General features: G+C 44.9%; 1 protein-coding gene across 1 annotated transcript in view; it reads left to right on the top strand.

The window, feature by feature from the left end:
• fmc1 (formation of mitochondrial complex V assembly factor 1 homolog) overlaps positions 1-10,766 on the top strand; it is a 74,478-nt gene extending 63,712 nt beyond the window's left edge. The window contains exon 2 of the mRNA XM_084437697.1: positions 10,285-10,766. Within this exon, the coding sequence (XP_084293823.1) occupies positions 10,285-10,488 (204 nt within the window). The 3' untranslated portion in view covers positions 10,489-10,766. The remainder of the gene's footprint in view (positions 1-10,284) is intronic.
• Positions 10,767-25,677: the final 14,911 nt, after the last annotated feature.

Below are 25,677 nucleotides of genomic sequence, written 5' to 3'. Positions count from 1 at the left end.
CTTCATGAAGGTTGCATCCTGAACACATCCATGCATCGGTATTGAGTCACACTTACAGCGCCACCTACTGGTGAAACAGGAAGTACTCATAACTCCTACATACATTATCCGATTTACTCCAAATTGCTCATGCTTGATGAAGGTCGCATCTTGAACACATCTGTAGGTCAGTATTGCGTCATACCTACAGCGCCACCTACTGCTTACAGGAAGTCCTCATAACTCCTACATACTTTGTCCGATTTACACAACATTTCTCAAGCTTCATCAAGGTACTGTCCTGAACACATCTATGCGTCGGTATTGAGTCACGCTTAGAGCGCCACCTACTGGTGAAAGGAAGTTTCTGTCAGTACTGGACACCGAAATAGCACACCCTTTAACGGCGCCACACCCCGACCCGCGTGGGGTGCGAGGGCCCGCTCACTGCTGCTCGCAGCACTAGTTATTATTATTATTCTTCTTTACTCCAAACAAATGCCTTTTAGGCGGCCTGAACATCGATGAAAACGGATGAAACTTTGCAGATACGTCAGTCCCGGTGAAAAATTTGATAATTCATGGGTGACGGAAATGGGCGTGGCAAAACGGCTCAAGAGCGCCCCCTGGAAAGTTTAAAATGGCGAGCCCCACCTTTCAGTTTGATGTAGGCGAACGAAATTCGGTGGGCATATGTATTTCATCGAGCCACACTAAAATGTCTCTTGGAGCTATACCCAACATGCAACAGAAAGGTCGCCATTTTGCTTTTAATGTGCCATTTTCCCTTGTTTTTACCATTTCCATGCCTCGTACTTCAACGAACTCCTCCTACAGATTTCATCCGATCAACTTCATATCGGGTCAGCTTCATCTTAAGGCCTTTGTGATCAAAAGTTATCAAAAAAATTGAGTTTTCACCAAACACCCTTGCCGTGGCGCCCCGCCAAAGTTTGACATTTTGCCATAAAACACGATGTCCTCATAACTCCTCCATACATTATCCGATTTGTCCGATATATCTCACGCTTCATGACGGTTCTGTCCTGAACACATCTATGTGTCAGTATTGCATCATACTTATAGCGCCACCTATTGGTGAAACAGGAAGTCCTCATAACTCCTCCATACATTATCCAATTCGTCCGATATATCTCACGCTTCATGAAGGTTCTGTCCTGAACACATCTATGTGTCAGTATTGCGTCATACTTATAGCGCCACCTATTGGTGAAACAGGAAGTCCTCATAACTCCTCCATACATTATCCGATTTGTCCGATTTATCTCACGCTTCATGACGGTTCTCTCCTGAACACATCTATGTGTCAGTATTGCGTCATACTTATAGCGCCACCTATTGGTGAAACAGGAAGTCCTCATAACTCCTCCATTTATTATCCAATTTGTCCGATATAGCTCACGCTTCATGACGGTTCTGTCCTGAACACATCTATGTGTCAGTATTGCGTCATACGTATAGCGCCACCTATTGGTGAAACAGGAAGTCCTCATAACTCCTGCATACATCATCCGATTTGCACCAAATTGCTGACGCTTCATGAAGGTGGCCTTCTGAACCCATCTATGTGTCGGTATTGAGTCACACTGACAGCGCCACCTACTGGTGAAACAGGAAGTCCTCATAACTCCTACATACGTTATCCGATTTACTCAACATTTCTCACGCTTCATCAAGGTACCGTCCTGAACACATCTATGCTTCGGTATTGAGTCACGCCTAGAGCGCCACCTACTGGTGACAGGAAGTTTCTCTCAGTACTGCACACCGCAATAGCACAGCCTTTAACGGAGCAGCACCCCGACACGCGTGGGGTGCGAGGGCCCGCTCACTGCTGCTCGCAGCACTAGTTATTATTATTATTCTCCTTCTTCCGAAACAAATGCCTTTTTGGCGGCCTAAACATCATTGAAAACGGATGAAACTTTGCAGATACGTCAGTCCCGGTGAAAAATTTGATAATTCATGGGTGACGGAAATGGGCGTGGCAAAACAGCTCAAGAGCGCCCCCTGGAAAATTTAAAATGGCGAGCCCCACCTTTCAGTTTGATGTAGACGAACGAATTTCGGAGGGCATATGTATTTCATCGAGACACACTAAAATGTCTCTTGGAGCTATACCCAACATGCAACAGGAAGTCCGCCATTTTGCTCTTAATGTGCCATTTTCCCTTGTTTTGACCATTTCCATGCCTCGTACTTCGACGAACTCCTCCTACAGATTTCATCCGATCAACTTCATATCGGGTCAGCTTCATCTTAAGACCTTTGTGATCAAAAGTTATCAAAAAAATTGAGTTTTCACCAAACACCCTTGCCGTGGCGCCCCGCCAAAATTTGACATTTCGCCATAAAACACGAAGTCCTCATAACTCCTCCATACATTATCCGATTTGTCCGATATATCTCACGCTTCATCATGTTTGCGTCCTGAACACATCTATGTGTCAGTATTGCGTCATACTTATAGCGCCACCTATCTGTGAAACAGGAAGTCCTCATAACTCCTACATACATTATCCAATCTGTCCGATATATCTCACGCTTCATGACGGTTCAGTCCTGAACACATCTATGTGTCAGTACTGCGTCATACTTATAGCGCCACCTATTGGGGAAAAAGGAAGTCCTCATAACTCCTACATACATTATCCGATTTGCACCAAATTGCTGACGATTCATGAAGGTCGCATTCTGAACACATCTATGCGTCCGGATTGAGTCACTCTTACAGCGCCACCTACTGGTGAAACAGGAAGTACTCATAACTCCTACATACGTTATCCGATTTATTCAACATGTCTCACGCTTCATCAAGGTACCGTCCTGAACACATCTATGCTTCGGTATTGAGTCACGCCTAGAGCGCCACCTACTGGTGACAGGCAGTTTCTCTCAGTACTGCACACCGAAATAGCACACCCTTTAACGGCGCCACACCCCGACACGCGTGGGGTGCGAGGGCCCGCTCACTGCTGCTCGCAGCACTAGTTATTATTATTATTCTCCTTCTTCCGAAACAAATGCCTTTTTGGCGGCCTAAACATCATTGAAAACGGATGAAACTTTGCAGATACGTCAGTCCCGGTGAAAAATTTGATAATTCATGGGTGACGGAAATGGGCGTGGCAAAACAGCTCAAGAGCGCCCCCTGGAAAATTTAAAATGGCGAGCCCCACCTTTCAGTTTGATGTAGACGAACGAATTTCGGAGGGCATATGTATTTCATCGAGACACACTAAAATGTCTCTTGGAGCTATACCCAACATGCAACAGGAAGTCCGCCATTTTGCTCTTAATGTGCCATTTTCCCTTGTTTTGACCATTTCCATGCCTCGTACTTCGACGAACTCCTCCTACAGATTTCATCCGATCAACTTCATATCGGGTCAGCTTCATCTTAAGACCTTTGTGATCAAAAGTTATCAAAAAAATTGAGTTTTCACCAAACACCCTTGCCGTGGCGCCCCGCCAAAATTTGACATTTCGCCATAAAACACGAAGTCCTCATAACTCCTCCATACATTATCCGATTTGTCCGATATATCTCACGCTTCATCATGTTTGCGTCCTGAACACATCTATGTGTCAGTATTGCGTCATACTTATAGCGCCACCTATCTGTGAAACAGGAAGTCCTCATAACTCCTACATACATTATCCAATCTGTCCGATATATCTCACGCTTCATGACGGTTCAGTCCTGAACACATCTATGTGTCAGTACTGCGTCATACTTATAGCGCCACCTATTGGGGAAAAAGGAAGTCCTCATAACTCCTACATACATTATCCGATTTGCACCAAATTGCTGACGATTCATGAAGGTCGCATTCTGAACACATCTATGCGTCCGGATTGAGTCACTCTTACAGCGCCACCTACTGGTGAAACAGGAAGTACTCATAACTCCTACATACGTTATCCGATTTACTCCAAATTGCTCACGCTTGATGAAGGTCGCATCCTGAACACATCTCTGCGTGAGCATTGGGTCATACAAATAGCGCCACCTACTGCTTACAGGAAGTCATCATAACTCCTACAAACATTGTCCGATTTACACAACATTTCTCACGCTTCATCAAGGTACCGTCCTGAACACATCTATGCGTTTGTATTGAGTCACGCTTAGAGCGCCACCTACTGGTGACAGGAAGTTTCTCTCAGTACTGGACACCGAAATAGCACACACTTTAACGGCGCCACACCCCGACCCGCATGGGGTGCGAGGGCCCGCTCACTGCTGCTCGCAGCCCTAGTTATTATTCTTCTTCCAAAACAAATGCCTTTTTGGCGGCCTAAACATCGATGAAAACGGATGAAACTTTGCAGATACGTCACTCCTGGTGAAAAATTTGATAATTCATGGGTGACAGAAATGGGTGTGGCAAAACGGCTCAAGAGCGCCCCCTGGAAAGTTTAAAATGGCGAGCCCCACCTTTCAGTTTGATGTAGGCGAACGAAATTCGGAGGGCATATGTATTTTATCGAGCCACACTAAAATGTCTCTTGGAGCTGTACCCAACATGCAACAGGAAGGCCGCCATTTTGCTTTTAATGTGCCATTTTGTCCTTGTTTTGACCATTTCCATGCCTCGTATTTCAACGAACTCCTCCTACAGATTTCATCCGATCAACTTTATATCGGGTCAGCTTCATCTTAAGACCTTTGTGATCAAAAGTTATCAAAAAAATTGAGTTTTCACCAAACACCCTTCCCGTGGCGCCCCGCCAAAGTTTGACATTTCGCCATAAAACACGAAGTCCTCATAACTCCTCCATACATTATCCAATTTGTCCGATATATCTCACGCTTCATGACGGTTCTGTCCTGAACACATCTATGTGTCAGTATTGCATCATACTTATAGCGCCACCTATTGGTGAAACAGGAAGTCCTCATAACTCCTCCATACATTATCGGATTTGTCCGATATATCTCACGCTTCATGACGGTTCTGTCCTGAACACATCTATGTGTCAGTATTGCATCATACTTATAGCGCCACCTATTGGTGAAACAGGAAGTCCTCATAACTCCTCCATACATTATCGGATTTGTCCGATATATCTCACGCTTCATGACGGTTCTGTCCTGAACACATCTATGTGTCAGTATTGCGTCATACTTATAGCGCCACCTATTGGTGAAACAGGAAGTCCTCATAACTCCTACATACATTATCCAATTCGTCCAATATATCTCACGCTTCATGACGGTTCTGTCCTGAACACATCTATGTGTCAGTATTGCATCATACTTATAGCGCCACTTATTGGTTAAACAGGAAGTCCTCATAACTCCTCCATACATTATCCGATTTGTCCGATATTTCTCACGCTTCATGACGGTTCTCTCCTGAACACATCTATGTTTCAGTATTGCGTCATACTTATAGCGCCACCTATTGGTGAAACAGGAAGTCCTCATAACTCCTCCATACATTATCCAATTTGTCCGATATAGCTCACGCTTCATGACGGTTCTGTCCTGAACACATCTATGTGTCAGTATTGCGTCATACGTATAGCGCCACCTATTGGTGAAACAGGAAGTCCTCATAACTCCTGCATACATTATCCAATTTGTCCGATATATCTCACGCTTCATGACGGTTCTGTCCTGAACACATCTATGTGTCAGTATTGCGTCATTATTATAGCGCCACCTATTGGTGAAACAGGAAGTCCTCATAACTCCTCCACACATTATCCAATTTGTCCGATATATCTCACGCTTCATGACGGTTCTGTCCTGAACACATCTTTGTGTCAGTATTGCATCATACTTATAGCGCCACCTATTGGTGAAACAGGAAGTCCTCATAACTCCTCCATACATTATCCAATTTGTCCGATATATCTCACGCTTCATGACGGTTCTGTCCTGAACACGTCTTTGTGTCAGTATTGCATCATACTTATAGCGCCACCTATTGGTGAAACAGGAAGTCCTCATAACTACTACATACATTATCCAATTTGTCCGATATATCTCACGCTTCATGACAGTTCTGTCCTGAACACATCTATGTGTCAGTATTGCATCATACTTATAGCGCCACCTATTGGTGAAACAGGAAGTCCCCATAACTCCTTTATACATTATCGGATTTGTCCGATATATCTCACGCTTCATGACGGTTCTGTCCTGAACACATCTATGTGTCAGTATTGCGTCATACTTATAGCGCCACCTATTGGTGAAACAGGAAGTCCTCATAACTACTACATACATTATCCAATTTGTCCGATATATCTCACGCTTCATGACGGTTCTGTCCTGAACACATCTTTGTGTCAGTATTGCATCGTACTATAGCGCCACCTATTGGTGAAACAGGAAGTCCTCATAACTCCTCCATACATTATCGGATTTGTCCGATATATCTCACGCTTCATGACGGTTCTGTCCTGAACACATCTATGTGTCAGTATTGCGTCATACTTATAGCGCCACCTATTGGTGAAACAGGAAGTCCTCATAACTCCTACATACATTATCCAATTCGTCCAATATATCTCACGCTTCATGACGGTTCTGTCCTGAACACATCTATGTGTCAGTATTGCATCATACTTATAGCGCCACTTATTGGTTAAACAGGAAGTCCTCATAACTCCTCCATACATTATCCGATTTGTCCGATATTTCTCACGCTTCATGACGGTTCTCTCCTGAACACATCTATGTTTCAGTATTGCGTCATACTTATAGCGCCACCTATTGGTGAAACAGGAAGTCCTCATAACTCCTCCATACATTATCCAATTTGTCCGATATAGCTCACGCTTCATGACGGTTCTGTCCTGAACACATCTTTGTGTCAGTATTGCGTCATACGTATAGCGCCACCTATTGGTGAAACAGGAAGTCCTCATAACTCCTGCATACATTATCCAATTTGTCCGATATATCTCACGCTTCATGACGGTTCTGTCCTGAACACATCTATGTGTCAGTATTGCGTCATTATTATAGCGCCACCTATTGGTGAAACAGGAAGTCCTCATAACTCCTCCACACATTATCCAATTTGTCCGATATATCTCACGCTTCATGACGGTTCTGTCCTGAACACATCTTTGTGTCAGTATTGCATCATACTTATAGCGCCACCTATTGGTGAAACAGGAAGTCCTCATAACTCCTCCATACATTATCCAATTTGTCCGATATATCTCACGCTTCATGACGGTTCTGTCCTGAACACGTCTTTGTGTCAGTATTGCATCATACTTATAGCGCCACCTATTGGTGAAACAGGAAGTCCTCATAACTACTACATACATTATCCAATTTGTCCGATATATCTCACGCTTCATGACAGTTCTGTCCTGAACACATCTATGTGTCAGTATTGCATCATACTTATAGCGCCACCTATTGGTGAAACAGGAAGTCCCCATAACTCCTTTATACATTATTGGATTTGTCCGATATATCTCACGCTTCATGACGGTTCTGTCCTGAACACATCTATGTGTCAGTATTGCGTCATACTTATAGCGCCACCTATTGGTGAAACAGGAAGTCCTCATAACTACTACATACATTATCCAATTTGTCCGATATATCTCACGCTTCATGACGGTTCTGTCCTGAACACATCTTTGTGTCAGTATTGCATCGTACTATAGCGCCACCTATTGGTGAAACAGGAAGTCCTCATAACTACTACATACATTATCCAATTTGTCCCATATATCTCACGCTTCATGACGGTTCTGTCCTGAACACATCTGTGTCAGTATTGCGTCATACTTATAGCGCAACCTATTGGTGAAACAGGAAGTCCTCATAACTTCTACATACATTATCCAATTCGTCCGATATATCTCACGCTTCATGACGGTTCTGTCCTGAACACATCTATGTGTCAGTATTGCATCATACTTATAGCGCCACCAATTGGTGAAACAGGAAGTCCTCATAACTACTACATACATTATCCAATTTGTCTGATATATCTCACGCTTCATGACGGTTCTGTCCTGAACACATCTATGTGTCAGTATTGCGTCATACTTATAGCGCCACCTATTGGTGAAACAGGAAGTCCTCATAACTCCTCCATTTATTATCCAATTTGTCCGATATAGCTCACGCTTCATGACGGTTCTGTCCTGAACACATCTATGTGTCAGTATTGCGTCATACTTATAGCGCCACCTACTGGTGAAACAGGAAGTCCTCATAACTCCTACATACGTTATCCGATTTACTCAACATTTCTCACGCTTGATGAAGTTCGCGTCCTGAACACATCTGTAGGTCAGTATTGAGTCCTACTTATAGCGCCGCCTACAGGTCAAGCAGGAAGTCATAATAACTCCTACATACATTGTCCAATTTACTGAACATTTCTCACGCTTCATCAAGGTACCGTCCTGAACACATCTGTGAAAAATTTGATAATTCATGGGTGACGGAAATGGGCGTGGGAAAACGTCTCAAGAGCGCCCTCTGGAAAATCTAAAATGGCGAGCCCCACCTTTCAGTTTGATGTAGGCGAACGAAATTCGGTGGGCATATGTAGTTCATCGAGACACACTAAAATGTCTCTTGGAGCTATACCCAACATGCAACAGGAAGGCCGCCATTTTGCTTTTAATGTGCCATTTTGTCCTTGTTTTGACCGTTTCCATGCCTCGTACTGCAACGAACTCCTCCTACAGATTTTATCCGATCAACTTCATATTCGGTCAGCTTCATCTTAAGACCTTTGTGATCAAAAGTTATCAAAAAAATTGAGTTTTCACCAAACCTTCTTGCCGTGGCGCCCCGCCAAAATTTGACATTTCGCCATAAAACACGAAGTCCTCATAACTCCTCCATACATTATCCGATTTGTCCGATATATCTCACGCTTCATGACGGTTCAGTCCTGAACACATCTGTGTCAGTACTGCATCATACTTATAGCGCCACCTATTGGTGAAACAGGAAGTCCTCAACCCCTGCATACATCATCCGATTTGCACCAAATTGCTGACGCTTCATGAAGGTCGCATCTTGAACACATCTATAAGTCAATATTGCATCATACCTACAGTGCCACCTACTGGTGAAACAGGAAGTCCTCACAACTCCTACATACGTTATCCGATTTACTCCAAATTTCTCAGGGTTGATGAAGGTCGTGTCCTAAACACATCTGTAGGTCAGTATTAAGTCATACTTATAGCGCCGCCTACAGGTCAAGCAGAAAGTCATCATAACTCCTACATACATTATCCGATTTACTCAACATATATCACGCTTCATCAAGTTACTGTCCTGAACACATCTATGCATCGGTATTGAGTCACGCTTAGAGCGCCACCTACTGGTGACAGGAAGTTTTTCTCAGTACTGGACACCGAAATAGCACAGCCTTTAACGCCGCCGCACCCCGACGTGCATTGGGTGCGAGGGCCCGCTCACTGCTGCTCGCAGTCCTAGTTATTATTAGGGCCTGAGCACTGGCGGTGCGAGGCCCTATTGAAATTTGAAGGATTATTATTATTCTCCTTCTCCTGAGGGAAAGTAGAAGCCTCAATGTGTCCAAATGCCTGCCTTCAGCTGTGACAGGGCAGTCTGTATTCCTTGCTTGTCTTCGTTTCCCAGGATTTCAGCAACTAACGTTATACAGTATGCGTTGCCACGCCAGATAAACGTTAGAAGTATAGGTGAACTAGCTAACTGTTGTTAACATTTGAGCTAAAGTTAGCACAGGCTTTACTAGCCACACTGCCTGGCTGCCCACGCTCTGTTGCAGCAACAACTACGGGAGCCAGAAAGGGCGAACGGTGGTGGGGAAATAGCTTTGAGGATGGAAGGCGAAAGAGAGTGAGAGAAAAAAGAAGAAGAATCGATTCTTTGGAGAACCCCTAATGCTGATCGCCGACTTTTTGAAAACGGGCTCCATTGTAATATTGTTAGATTGCTATTCTTGCACTTTGCCTTCAGCAATAGATTATGCTCTTGGTCACTTGTTTTAGAAAGGAGATGCACTTGTTAGTTCTTGCAAGTAGCAGTACATTGGCTTTTCCTTTGTTAAATGCAATTATTGTTACAAGTATAAGTCGCTTTGGATAAAAGCATCAGCTAAATGACTGTAATGTAATATCGCCCAACGCTTATTTGCTTATGTATGCACTGATAACATTATACTGTGTGCTCTACATAACCTAACCTATCCCTATCCAACAAAGATGTACTGATATACAGGATTCAGAAGGAAACTTACTTGCTGAACACCCATCTTTCTTTTCTTTCCTCCCTCCCCTCCTACCCAGATCAGCGGAGAGAGGTACTGCCGGGCCCACCAGGAGGCACTCCACGCCTCCCAGACCTACCTGTGTCTTCTGGCTTCCACCAGGAACCACATGGCCCTCCACAACCTGTACCACGGGAAGGGCGACCGCGGCACCGAAGAGATGGCAGGCATGGTGGGGCTCCGGCTGCCCACTCAGCCGGGAGGGAAAGGCTGGGAGAAGTGAAGAGAGAAGGGTGAAGGGTGGACGGGACCCTCGAAGACGACACATGGCAGGAAGCTACGGGTTCTGAAAAGGACTGGACCTATTGATAATCTATCATTAATCACCTACGAAAACAGGGACAAAATTATTTGCGATGATTAAAAGGGAGGATTGAAGCCAATTAAGAGCCATTTTGTAGAAAAAGAGATGGCTCCACCATTTTCTCATCCCCACTGTCTCTGTAGTGCTAAAAGATTTGTAAATACATTAGCTTTGTGAGTTATGTTGCCTAATAAAGTATCAATCATAACTGGTTTCCCAAATAATTTGAGTAGTCCTATGACCTAGGATGCTAATATTAACTCATCTGATTGAAGGCTTTCCTTTGGATACTTACAACCTTGTCTCGTGATAGGCTAAATAATATTACCATTTCATATCTGCTCTTGGGCATGAACATTCTCCTTCTTCATCTGGAAGAAGAAGGATACTCCATGAGTTCCATGGTAGAATGAAGTCCTGTTTTAGGATGTGATGGGTTAGGATCAGGCATGGTGGTCAACTCCCAAGTGCCTATTCACCGTTATTGGGTGTGTTTCCCAGTTAAGATTGTTCTTGAGGAGTTAAGATCTCTCCAAAGAAGAGGTCAGTGAAGACGGAGCCTGAAGTTAGTAGTTTCTCAGATGCGTTCTTAGTGCCTTAAGACGGCGCTAAATAAGTCTGGTAAGAAGCGTCTTAACCAGAGCTGTCCACCACCTCAGTGCTGAAAACAAAACAATCAATGCCAGGCTAATAGATTGTTCCATATAATTACATGCTCCCATGCGGGCTGAATCCACACATCTCCCATTCTCCAGCGGTTCTGCCTACCTATTCTATGTAGGATAACGGTATGTCCCATTAATTTTCAGTGTGTATGTAATATGCAAAACACATTAAATAGCCTTGCTCGCATTGGCCATTACAAATATGAAACACCGGTGACGGGCCTACTGTGGTTCCCCCACAAATGTGCCATTGCAACATGCAATAACCCGGATACAATTCAGAAAAATAAGACAATGAAAACATCAAATGAAATCATATAACATTACATGATGCCGTGACCCCAACAAACATAATGGGGAAAATAGATATGCAAGGACAGCAGGAGATGAAGCCCTGCCCACCAAATATCAACAGCTCACCGATGCACGGGACAATGCAAGACCCTGTGACAGGTAGGCTAGAAATGGTAACACTTTATAATAAGGTACACAACAAATAGTATTTACTGAGTAAGGAGGAACCAATGATTAACTAGGGCTGCAAGCAGCAGTGAGCGGGCCCTCGCACCCCACGCGCGTCGGGGTGCGGCGCCGTTAAAGGCTGTGCTATTTCGGTGTCCAGTACTGAGAGAAACTTCCTGTCACCAGTAGGTGGCGCTCTAAGCGTGACTCAATACCGATGCATAGATGTGTTCAGGACGGTACCTTGATGAAGCCTGAGAATTGTTGAGTAAATCGGACAATGTATGTAGGAGTTATGATGACTTCCTGCTTGACCTGTAGGCGGCGCTATAAGTATGACTCAATACTGACGTACAGATGTGTTCAGAATGTGACCATCAACCCTGAGCAATTTTGAGTAAATGGGATAAGATATGTAGGAGTTATGAGGACTTCCTGTTTCACCAGTAGGTGGCGCTGTAGGTATGACGCAATACTGACTTACAGAAGTGTTCAAGATGCGACCTTCATCAAGCATGAGAAATTTGGAGTAAATCGGATAACATATGCAGGAGTTATGAGTACTTCCTGTTTCACCTTTAGGTGGCGCTGTAAGTGTGACTCAATACCGACGCATAGATGTGTTCAGAAGGTGACCTTCATGAAGCGTCAGCAATTTGGTGCAAATCAGATGATGTATGCAGGAGTTATGAGGACTTCCTGTTTCACCAATAGGTGGCGCTATAAGTATGACGCAATACTGACACATAGATGTGTTCAGGACAGAAGCGTCATGAAGCATGAGATATATCGGACAAATCGGATAATGTATGGAGGAGTTATGAGGACTTCGTGTTTTATGGCGAAATGTCAAAATTTGGCGGGGCGCCACGGCAAGGGTGTTTGATGAAAACTAAATTTTTTTAATAACTTTTGATCACATAGGTCTTAAGATGAAGCTGACCGAATATGAAGTTGATCGGATGAAATCTGTAGGAGGAGTTCGTTAAAGTATGAGGCATGGAAATGGTAAAAACAAGGGGAAAATGGCACATTAAGAGCAAAATGGCGGACTTCCTGTTGCATGTTGGGTATAGCTCCAACAGACATTTTAGTATAGCTGAATCCCAAATCGCGCACTTAGGCGAAAGTGCAGAGCACGCGCGGCCTTGTGGCCTTACATGCGCGTTCCCGCTAAGTCCACAAGGGCTCAGGGTAGTTCCAAAACGGAATTGCTAGGTCCACAAGTGCGCCACACCGCCATTTTGCGCACTTTAACCGCACTTACCGAAAGTCCGCAATTTCACGGACTTAGGAGCAGAAAATACCCACAGCCCACCGCGTCTCGTGACACAGTGCTTGAGTGCATCCGAGTCATGATCCGAGTGCATCACACATAAATGATGACATTTGCAGATAACACAACATTTATCTTGAAATCCACATGCTGCAAACATATCCCACCCAACCTAATTTTTTTATTATTATTAAATTAAAACAGACGTCAATCGGTCAATTTGCAGAGCTGAAGGGAGCGTCAGAGCAGCCTCTGCGTCGGAGGAACGCGGCAGCCAATGAAAACGAAGTGGGAGGGGCATTGAGCGAAACTGGGAGTGCTGTCCCATTTAATTCACGGCCCTGCACCCTCTGGCCCTTCCAGCTGACGTCAATTAAGTGCTCAGGCCTCAGGCCACAAGTGCGAGGGGCCGCAAGTGCGGTTTGCGCACTCAGATTGGGATTCAGCTTGTGTCTCGATGAAATACATATGCCCTCCGAATTTCGTTCGCCTACATCAAGCTGAAAGGTTGGGCTCGCCATTTTAAATTTTCCAGGGGGCGCTCTTGAGCCGTTTTGCCACGCCCATTTCCGTCACCCATGAATTATCAAATTTTTCACCGGGACTGACGTATCTGCAAAGTTTCATCCGTTTTCATTGATGTTTAGGCCGCCAAGAAGGCATTTGTTTTGGAAGAAGAAGGTAGGAGAAGGTAGGAGAATAATAATAATCCTTCGAATTTCAATAGGGTCTCTAATTAGTAGTTGCTGATGAGATTAGTTAATGAATAGTTACTGATGGGGACTACTACTGAGGAACTGGAGAACAGACTGGGGACTACTATAGTAGCTACTGAGGAACCAATGAGTTAATGAGTAGGTACTGATTAACTATGAATCCCTTACTGTAGATATTGATGGGCTACTAGAGAACAGACTGGGGACTACTGTAGTAGCTACTGAGGAACCAATGATTAGTTAATGATTAACTATGAATCCTAATGATTAAGTAATGATGGGGTAATGAAGGACTATCTAGTAACTACTCTGTATTAGGGGTGTGCCGGGAGCCCACTATTTAGGGCCCGAGCACTGGCGGTGCGAGGCCCTATTGAAATTCGAAGGATTATTAGGGCCCGAGCACTGGCGGTGCGAGGCCCTATTGATCTCGAAGGATTATTAGGGCCCCGAGCACTGGCGGTGCAAGGCCCTATTGTATTTTTCGAAGGATTATTAGGGCCAGAGCACTGGCGGTGCGAGGCCCTATTGAATTTCGAAGGATTATTAGGGCCCGAGCACTGACGGTGCGAGGCTCTATTGAAACTCGAAGGATTATTAGGGCCCGAGCACTGGCGGTGCGAGGCCCTATTGAAACTCAAAGGATTATTATTAGGGCCCGAGCACTGGCGGTGCGAGGCCCTATTGAATTTCGAAGGATTATTAGGGCCCGAGCACTGGCGGTGCGAGGCCCTATTGAAACTCGAAGGATTATTAGGGCCCGAGCACTGGCGGTGCGAGGCCCTATTGAAACTCGAAGGATTATTATTAGGGCCCGAGCACTGGCGGTGCGAGGCCCTATTGAAACTCGAAGGATTATTAGGGCCCGAGCACTGGCTGTGCGAAGCCCTATTGAAACTCGAAGGATTATTAGGGCCCGAGCAATGGCGGTGCGAGGCCCTATTGAATTTCGAAGGATTATTAGGGCCCGAGCACTGGCGGTGCGAGGCCCTATTGAAACTCGAAGGATTATTATTGGGGGCCAAGCAGCGAAGCTGCGCAGGCCACCATTGTTCTTGTACCTTTTCTTATTATTAGGTGGGCTAGCTTGCAAAAGCTAGCCCAACTTGTGATATTCCCACTATTTCTTTATTATTAGGTGGGCTAGCTTGTAAAAGATAGCCCAACTTGTGATATTCCCACTATTTCTTTCTTTCTTTATTATTCTTGTGAAAGTTATTTTATCCTTATCTTAGTTAGATTGTCAAAGAACACGCTGAGTGGTCGATCAAGCTGGTTTTAAACAAAGTCAATAGTTTATTCTATGTTACGATTCTGCAGAGTCGGACCCTCGCACCGGAAGTGATTCCAGGCAAGAGTGAAGCATGTGAGGAGGGGTCGTTGGTTTATACAGAAGAAGAGGAAGTGACAGTTTCAGGGGGAAGACAGGGAAGTGATGTCACACAGGGAGGGATTTGTAGTTCTAACAGACTGATCTATGAGAACGAACTACAAAGTTAAGAATAACAGTAAATGGGAAAAACAACACTTTGTTGAGACTTGAAATTCATTCACAATTCCCCACTTTGTGGATTAAATATCCACAACTATAATAGAAATGAAAGAATCAACAATGTGAAATCAAATTATAAAATAGGCCTATCATAAAAATAATCCAACATCTTTGGCAAAAACCCTATTCTACACATATGGAAAGGAAGTAATCTATTTCTCCACTAGGTGGAGCATAATAAAGATTTAACAAACTCAAGTTATTTAACACACCAAGATCATTTTCTTCTCATATGCAATCACGTACCAAAACTCCTCACCTTAATTTGGCATAAGCAAGGTAAAAAGATAACATGATTATTAATCTAAGACATCATATATTCATGACTGAGTGGGAAAAAACCTCTTTGTTTTAGAGGAAAACCCTTAAATTCAAATTAGAACCAACAGATTATGTATCAAAATATTCCAAATAGTCAATGTCAATGGCACAGACATCATTAAGATCTTGAATTGAATTAATAGTAAATTTAACTTTTTCCATCATTATTTAGGCAGCATAGGCATATCTGGAACAGCATTTAAACATACACTTAAGAATATTTAAAAAATAATAACAATGAAGAACATACAACTGAAAACACACATATTTGAGAATATCCAGGACTTGCAAAAGCATTCCATTTAGGAACATTATCTAAGATCTGAATACCTTTATCGTTTGCTTCATGGAACTCAATGTAGCATTTGGATCTGAACTAACCGAACAGCAGATATAGCCAGTATTCTCTCTAAGGGAAGTCTATTTTGTAGCACAATCTTTTCCATGTAATTTACTTCTGTAGCTAAGGCTGAAATTACTTGGTATTGTGCGATCATGTGTCATGCGTTCATGAGAGAAATAATATACTGAAACTAAATTGAAAATTCGAGACAGCTCTATGGTGTCTAGTTTGATTGCTGATGAATTCCCTGCATTTGAGTGTGATCAATCTTCTTAATCCTGGACATTACATGAGCAAGATAACATTCATATGACACTGTTGCAATTTAAAGTTGAATACGCTATTTCCCTATAGCTCAAAAATACGCCATTTGGAATGGCTCTCTGAACCTTAATTTCACATCTCAAATCGCTTAAACACTAATTTGTCCTAATCTATGTGTTGTATCTGAAAATATTAATACATGCTGTGATATATTGAAGAGGTCACTTCAAATTGTTTAACTCGCTTTTCAAGTTCAGCCCTGTGGATGCAATTCTGTTAGGCTTCATTTTAATACTTGGTTGATGTAGTTAGGTGCATAGCAGTTAAACACAGTTAAACACAGTCCCCTGAGAATAGTCTGGAACAGCTTCTACAAAGATCAACTTTATAATTATGAATTTTCAATACTTCTATACCCACTCTAAACTAAACTCCAGTCACAGTTTCAACAGTATAACCTGGAAATCTCTGTTGCTTTCAAATCTTATATATGCAGAATGTAGTATTTTCCATACATCTTCGCTACCGTATAGACCCAACAGTCAAGTGGAGTGCAACATTCAAATAGGACAAACGCTTGTCCACGTTGCCATAACGATCCTGGGAAGGAGGTGACAGGCAAGGTCACTTCTTTCAATAGCTCCTCCTCAGAGGAAGCCACAGTGTGGTGGCCCATAATTGTGTTTTGCTGGAGTGGTCAGAGTTGTCATCCTGACAGCAATGAGGAAAAGTAGTGCGTTATTCTTTTTCTGATTTCTCATCTGAGGAGACCAGAGAGTGAGCTTTCGCCCTGGTGGTGACACAGGATATTGCATCTTGGTTGTTGAATCCTCAGGCCGGGTGCCTCGTCCTGGTTTGGAACCAGCCTGCAGTGGCTGGCGTGTACCCACAAAGTCCTCTCTGCTACGTCTGGGTTAGCAGCAGGAACTGGTACGGGCCCAGCCAACGGGCACTCTGGTTTCAGGTTCTTCTTCAGCTCTGCATCTTGTTCTTTCAACTACTTTCTAATTTCCTTCAATTCAACCTCCTCACTACCTTCAATTCAACTTCCTCACTACCTTCAATTCAACTTCCTCACTACCTTCAATTCAACTTCCTCACTACCTTCAATTCAACTTCTTCATTACCTTCTTCACTACTACTAGTCTGTTTCATTAGCAACAACCAGTTAACTTGATAACATCCTTTACTCCCCCTCTTTTTTGAAACATGATCTGGTCAGTGTGCTAATTTGAAAACATAATGAAAGCATGGAATATGCAGTATAGGTTATGCTAACTATGAAATGAGCATTCATTCAAAATCAGAGTGAGAGGAGAATATCTGAGAGGTTTGAGCGTGGCTTAATTGATCTCGGTCAATATGTTGAGTCATGTCTCTCTGCCTTCTGGAGGAGGAAGCAGAGTTACGAACAGTGCATCTTTGAAATGCACGGTCAACAGTTCATTCTTATTAAAGCAGCAGCCACGCTGTGTGTAGGTGCGATGTAAAAGATGAATAGACACAACATGCCGGACATGGACAAAACAGTGTGCGCAGTGCTACTAGGTCCAAAACAGCACCAGTGGTAGCTGCCACTGATTTCAAGTAGGACCCAAGTCCTTTTAACAGAGTCAAGTCTTAAACAGGGTGTAGTCATTGTTAGAGCCAGTCGGGCTCGTCAGTCCATGTAATCTTGTCAAGTGGAGCTAGCTTTTGTCTAATGAGGGTTATGTCTGCAAAATCATGGGATAGACTCTGCAGTAGTCTAGTCCCAAGCAGTGCATGTGTTTATTTATCATTATTAAGTGACCAAGGTAATTAACCTGCTCACGCACCAATTAGATTTAGTTCTTAGAAATTCTATGGCCATTTCCTAAAATAAAACAACATATTCGTATCATCAAACCATGAGTCCTTGTTTCTAACAAGAAATTGTTATTCAAAATAATCATTTAAAAAGGGGAGCGCCAACACATTATGTAAAACAGCGCCCTCTAATGGTAAAAACAAAAATTCCCTTAAATCAGGGTGAACAAATGGAAAAAATGCATTACTCAAACCAAAAACAATAAATGAATAGCTTCATATGGGGTTCTCAACCCATGAACAAATATAATTTATCTAAACCGCTCTCAAAAGAACACTAGGGGTGTTATAAGTTGAGCTCAATTTCAATAACCACATTTCTGCGTTTGAGGACAGAGGGTTATGAGCACGCTTAGGACGTGATGGTTCCTTGGGTCTGACAACCACTTGGTTACTATTCTTAAATTTAGCCTAGATCATATCTATCTCTTACCCACAGTCAGTTGGGCAACGTGGGGGTGAGGCGTTTGACCAGCGTCCCCACGAACCAAGGTGTCAGCCCATCTAAATGGGAAGTCGGTTACCCCGGTTGTATCCAATTCTTGGAGCAGCCTCCATCTCTTGTCCCGTGCCTGTGTCTACTCTGTAAACAAACTTCAGAAATAATACGTGACACATTTGTTTTACCATGCAGCTGTCTCTGTGGGCCGTCAGACGCACAGACAGAGCTGCATGGGCAGTTTACATACAATAAAAGACAGACAAAATAAAAGACATTTCAATTTCTCACCACTCTTGTGGGTAACACCAATTCTTAGAAATTATGCGCCGGAGGCACATAAACATAACAAAATAAATCATAGACCGCAGTTTTGATAAATTGGAGTGATGTCTTTTCTTTTTTTCTTTTCAAGAATATGTATCTGAGCATATTAAGTTAACATGACAATACAGTGAATTGAGTTTGAAGTTAGCATCATCTAACACAACTTTAAGTGGCAGTCATTTCAAATTATTAAAATACTTGCGGTTCCAACCGGTTTGGCATTTATCCGGTAGTCCAGGAACGTCAATTCTCTGTAAAACTCAAAACCAATGAATGTGCATCTGAAATCAGTAAAACATGAAATCTTAAACAAAACAAAATTCTCAAAATTGGGTTGTCAGACAATATGTATAAGACTAAGATATTGGCAAATATGAATATTTTCTTTTTTCTCTTACCTTTACCCCCCCCCCCCCCCCCCCCCCCCCCATGTCACGTACACTCTCACTCTTCCTAGACTTTCCCTACTGAGATATCTATCTTATCTAGTCAGAATCCACCACCCTGTGGAGTATTAACAGAAGACTTTTGAATTTTAGCGTATTGTCTACATTCCCTCCGGTAATGCCCTTTGCGGTTGCAAAAATAACAGCGCTGATCAGATTTGTAAACCCTGCTGTTTTGTTGTGAATATCTCTGATTATCTCTATAGCCTCCATCTTGTTTTTTCTGTACCCCCATCGGTAGTTGCTTAGTGCGAGCGATATTGTTGAAATACCTACACTGTGCAGCTCGTCTCACAGAGTCCCTTCTTATCTCAGCTTCACATTGTTCACTTAGCAGACGGATTATTGGCAAGCATAGTTTACCAAACTCATTAACCAGATGTTCAAAAGAATCAGCAGAACCTGGACGGTCAACTTGTGAGTTAGAAGCAGAAACAAAGGGATGGGGCAGAGACACTGAAGTGTCAAAATGGTGACATGGGGTCACAGAGAGACCAATTTGAGCGTGAGACACAGCAGGAGGGCATGAAACAGGAGAAGCAACTATATGGTCAATGGAAGAGGAACCAGAGGGAGGTGTGTCCGAAGAGTAATAACCTAGGGGGGCCGTTATTTCAGACATCCTTGTTTGGGGTAAGAGTGTTCCAAAAATAGTACCAGTTAACGGTAAGGGCGTTATCTGAGATGTAACAGGCGTAGAGATGACATTTGGTAGGGACGTTTCTTTCCTTCCTTCCTTCCATCCTTCCTTCCTCCTTTCTTTCCTTCCTTCCTTTCCTTTCCTTCCTTCCATCCATCCTTCCATCCATCCTTCCTTCCCTTCCTTCTTTCTTCCTTTCCTTCGATCCTTCATTCCTTTCCTTTCCTTCCATCCTTCCTTCCATCCTTCCTTCCTTCCCTTACTTCCATCCTTCTTTCCTTCCTTCCTTCCTTCCTTCCTTCCTTTCCTTCCTTCCATCCTTCCTTCCCTTCCTTCCTTCTTTCTTTCTTTCTTTCCTTCCTTCCTTCCTTCCTTCCTTCCTTCCATCCTTCCTTTCCTTCCTTCCTTCCTTCCTTCCTTCCATCTTTCCTTCCTTTCTTTCCTTCCATCCTTCCTTTCCTTCCTTCCTTCCTTCTTTCCTTCCTTCCATCCTTCCATCCTTCCTTCCTTCCATCCTTCCTTCCATTCCTTCCTTCCTTCTTGCTTTCTTTCTTTCCTTGCTTTCCTTCCTTCCATCCTTTCCTTCCTTCTTTCTTTCTTTCCTTCCTTCCTTCCTTCGTTCCTTCCCTTCCTTCCTTTCTTCCTTCCATCCTTCTTTCCTTCCATCCTTCCTTCCATCCTTCCTTCCTTCCATCCTTCCTTCCTTCTTTCTTTCTTTCTTTCTTTCCTTCCATCCTTCCATCCATCCATCCATCCATCCTTCCCTTCCTTCCATCCTTCTTTCTTTCCTTCCTTCCTTCCTTCCATCCTTCCTTCCTCCTTTCTTTCCTTCCATCCTTCTTTCCTTCCTTTCTTCCTTCCTTTCCTTCCTTTCCTTCCTTCCTTCCTTCCTTCCTTTCCTTCCTTCCTTCCTTCCTTCCTTCCATCCTTCCTTCCTTCCTTCCTTCCTTCCTTCCTTCCTTTCCTTCCTTCCTTTCCTTTCTTCCTTCCTTCCTTCCATCCTTCCTTCCTTCCATCCTTCTTTCTTTCCTTCCTTCCTTCCTTCCTTCCATCCTTCCTTCCTCCTTTCTTTCCTTCCTTCCATCCTTCCTTCCTTCTTTCTTTCCTTCCTTTCATCCTTCCTTCCTTTCCTTTCTTTCCTTCCTTCCTTCCATCCTTCCTTCCTTCCCTTCCATCCTTCTTTCTTTCCTTCCTTCCTTCCATCCTTCCTTCCTCCTTTCTTTCCTTCCTTCCATCCTTCCTTTCTTCTTTCTTTCCTTCCTTTCATCCTTCCTTTCTTCCTTTCCTTCCTTCCTTCCTTTCCCCCCATCAGGAAGTGGCGTACAGCCGCCACACCGCCCCATGTTAAAAAAGGTGTGAGGGCTGTACAAACATGGACTTCTGTACACGGCCTTCCCGTACGCCGCCGGGGCCCGCCTAAAATAGGCGGACGGTCTCTAAAAGGCCGCCCGGGTCCCCCGCCGGCGCCCCCCGGCGCCGTCCCGGGCCGGCGACCGGCGGCCCTCGGCTTTTACCGGTTTTTCGGCCGCTTCGGGGCGATCCCGGCCCGTTCCACAAGGGGGCGACCGTCCCGGCAAATCCTGTGAGCGTTGTACGCTCACAGGATTTGCGAATCCTGTGGCGGCGGTACAGAACGTACAGCCCAGGCACTTTTCATTCAAAAACGGAAACTGTGAGCGTTGTACACGCGTGTACAGCCCAGGCACTTTTCATTCAAAAACGGCGTCTTTGACCGCGAGACCTCTCGGGACGCCGTTTTTGGGCGTGGCCTCGCCAAATCCGAACCGTGCGCCCTCCGGAGGGCGCCGATGAGCCCCCTGGTGGCCAAAAGTGTCTCGGGCCGGTTTTGAGTTTGACCCCCACCGATCGGGCTGACGTCCGGTCGGGGTGGAGGCCCGACCGTGGCCTAACGGCGTGCGGAGTTTCGGACCAATCAGAGAGCTCCATTTTCAAAGTTTTCCGATCGGCACGCCCTTCGGTGAGCGTGATCAGGCCCTCGGGGACTATGGGCCCTCTGTACGGCGGACCAATCGGAGCGTCCCATATGGGCCAATCGGAGAACGGGATATTCAGAGCGGTCCGTTCGGCACGAAATCCGGCGTGCGTGATCGGCACCTCGAGGACAAAGGGCCGTACGGGTTTCGGACCGATCGGACCGCTCGATTTCTTTTAATACGCTACAGTACACAGGCGTGTACAGGCGCCACAGCTTTGGTGTACAACAGCAATAGGTTTACATGTTAAAATTAAAATTGCTCCGATTTGCTCGAAACCTATGCACAGTAACAGTACACCATGGAGACATAAACATACTGCCATATCAGCCTCCTAGCCCCTGTCAATTTGGAGATGATGTGTACAGCCGCCATAGGAATGTATGGCGGCTGTACACGCCAAATTTCTCCAAAGCGGTGGGGGCTAGGAGGCTATAAAGCGGGGGTCCTCAAGTACCAAAGAGTGGGATGAACATACTCTGAGATCAGCCTCCTACCCCCAGCCACTTTGGAGATATTGACCTGAGACAGCCGTTGTACACATGACCTTTTGAAACAAAGGTCACAGCCCCTGGAGGACCTTTACATGCACAGTACAGACACAGTACTCGGGTAAGTTACTCAGCATGCCCTGCCATTGCAGAATGTGCAGAGCTTTCGTCTCTGCTACCTTCGGTCGGGTTACGGGAAGCGACTTAGGGAGAATGTGTACAGCCGCCGAATTCCTATGGCGCCTGTACACGCACATTGTTTTACTGTACAGAGGGGGTTCCGAAAGCACTAGAGGCCTCAGAATCGGGTCAGTGGGTCATGAGTGAGTGTCCATCGAGACTGTGCAGAGAAATTTCAGCTAACCCCTCTAGAAAAAAAAAATCCTCACATATCTCTAAATTTGAACCAGGACACTGTCAGACTCTTAGAGTACAACACCCTTCTGTGCAAGAATTGATCATTTTGATCAATTAAGAAAACCGCTTAATCTTGGGGGCTGACGCTGAAATATGTTGATCCTTGGACACTCTAGAGCAATCTGAGATTTGATTCATATCTGTGGGATGTTTGTAGGCCGTACGGGAAAGGCGTACAGTGCCAATAGGTTTATATGGCGGCTGTACATTCCTTTATTTCCACACTTAACAGAGAGCTAGGAGGCTGATATTCCAGTATGTTAGTGTCAACCCTTGGTCCTTTAACACCACTGAGCGATAGCCTCCTATCATGCACCAGTTTGGAGAAACAGGCGTGTACAGCCGCCATAGGTCGGGGCTGTACGCGGCTGTTTCTCATGATTGGTTGGGAGTAGGAGGCTGATCTCAGAGTATGTTCATGCCACACTTTGGTACTTGAGGACCCCTGCTGTACAGCCTCCTAGCCCCCACCGTTTTGGAGAAATGTGGCGTGTACAGCCGCCATTGCATTTGTACACAAACCTATGGCAGCGGTACACGCTAAATTTCTCAAAAGTGGTGGGGGCTAGGAGGCTAATAAGCAGGGGTCCTCAAGTACCAAAGGGTGGGATGAACATACTCTGAGATCAGCCTCCTAGCCCCCACCACTTTGGAGAAATGTGGCGTGTACAGCCGCCATTGCATTTGTACACAAACCTATGGCAGCGGTACACGCTACATTTCTCAAAAGTGGTGGGGGCTAGGAGGCTATAAAGCGGGGGTCCTCAAGTACCAAAGTGTGGCATGAACATACTCTGAGATCAGCCTCCTACCCCCAGGCACTTTGGAGATATTGACCTGAGACAGGCGTGTACAGCCGCCATAGGGCGGTGTACAACCGCCATAGGTTTACATGTTAAAATTAATGAAACGTCGTAGAGCTTCACGGATGGTTTCATTTGAAAGCTAGCCTAGGAATTAGTGGGGGTAGGTGGTGGTTCTGAGTAGCTACCAACTTCTACACTGGAGATATAGCCTATCTGGCAGACGGTTATAACTTTGGTTATAACCGTCTGCCAGAAAATAGGCAAAATTAACGGAACGTCGTAGAGCTTCACGGATGGATTCATTTGAAAGCTAGCCTAGGAATTAGTGGGGGTAGGTGGTGGTTGGGAGAGGCTATGACCTTGCACTTTGGAGATATTGACCCGTACACTCACCATGCAAACCTATTGCTGTTGTACACCGACCTGTGGCGGCGGTACACGCCACATTTCTCCAAAGTGGTGGGGGCTAGGAGGCTGATCTCAGAGTATGTTCATGCCACTCCTTGGTACTTGAAGACCCCCGCTGGACAGCCTCCTAGCCCCCACCGTTTTGGAGAAATGTAGCGTGTACAGCCGCCATTGCTTTTGTACACAAACCTATGGCGGCGGTACACGCCACATTTCTCCAAAGTGGTGGGGGCTAGGAGGCTAATAAGCGGGGGTCTACAAGTACCAAAGGGTGGGATGAACATACTCTGAGATCAGCCTCCTAGCCCTAGCCACTTTGGAGATATTGACCTGAGACTGGCGTGTACAGCCCCAATAGGTTGGTGTACAGCCGCAATAGGTTTGCATGGTGAGTGTCCAGGCCAATATCTCCAAAGTGGCTGGGGGTAGGAGGCTCATAATGTAACCTCAGCATCCTCTTACCATAAGGGACAAGCCCTCCGAATACCGTAAGGATTGGAGAAAGTTGAATTTTACCCTCTTGGCTGCTCTAAGTCAATTTTGAGATTTTGAGATTTTAGTCAAAAATTCAAATTGCTCGGATTGCCTCGAAACACAGCACACTTAAAGAGTACCATGGAGGTATGAACATACTGCCATATCAGCCTCCTAGCCCCTGTCACTTTGGAGATATTGACCCGTACACTCACCATGCAAACCTATTGCGGCTGTACACCGTCCTATGGCGGCTGTACACGCCTGTCTCAGGTCAATATCTCCAAAGTGGCTGGGGGTAGGAGGCTGATCTCAGAGTATGTTCATGCCACTCCTTGGTACTTGAAGACCCCCGCTGGACAGCCTCCTAGCCCCCACCGTTTTGGAGAAATGTAGCGTGTACAGCCGCCATTGCTTTTGTACACAAACCTATGGCGGCGGTACACGCCACATTTCTCCAAAGTGGTGGGGGCTAGGAGGCTAATAAGCGGGGGTCTACAAGTACCAAAGGGTGGGATGAACATACTCTGAGATCAGCCTCCTAGCCCTAGCCACTTTGGAGATATTGACCTGAGACTGGCGTGTACAGCCCCAATAGGTTGGTGTACAGCCGCAATAGGTTTGCATGGTGAGTGTCCAGGCCAATATCTCCAAAGTGGCTGGGGGTAGGAGGCTCATAATGTAACCTCAGCATCCTCTTACCATAAGGGACAAGCCCTCCGAATACCGTAAGGATTGGAGAAAGTTGAATTTTACCCTCTTGGCTGCTCTAAGTCAATTTTGAGATTTTGAGATTTTAGTCAAAAATTCAAATTGCTCGGATTGCCTCGAAACACAGCACACTTAAAGAGTACCATGGAGGTATGAACATACTGCCATATCAGCCTCCTAGCCCCTGTCACTTTGGAGATATTGACCCGTACACTCACCATGCAAACCTATTGCGGCTGTACACCGTCCTATGGCGGCTGTACACGCCTGTCTCAGGTCAATATCTCCAAAGTGGCTGGGGGTAGGAGGCTGATCTCAGAGTATGTTCATGCCACTCCTTGGTACTTGAAGACCCCCGCTGGACAGCCTCCTAGCCCCCACCGTTTTGGAGAAATGTAGCGTGTACAGCCGCCATTGCTTTTGTACACAAACCTATGGCGGCGGTACACGCCACATTTCTCCAAAGTGGTGGGGGCTAGGAGGCTAATAAGCGGGGGTCTACAAGTAC

Source organism: Borostomias antarcticus, assembly GCF_949987555.1.
Source record: "Borostomias antarcticus genome assembly, chromosome: 5".
NCBI lineage: Eukaryota > Metazoa > Chordata > Actinopteri > Stomiiformes > Stomiidae > Borostomias > Borostomias antarcticus.
This window is presented reverse-complemented; position numbering and strand designations above follow the sequence as displayed.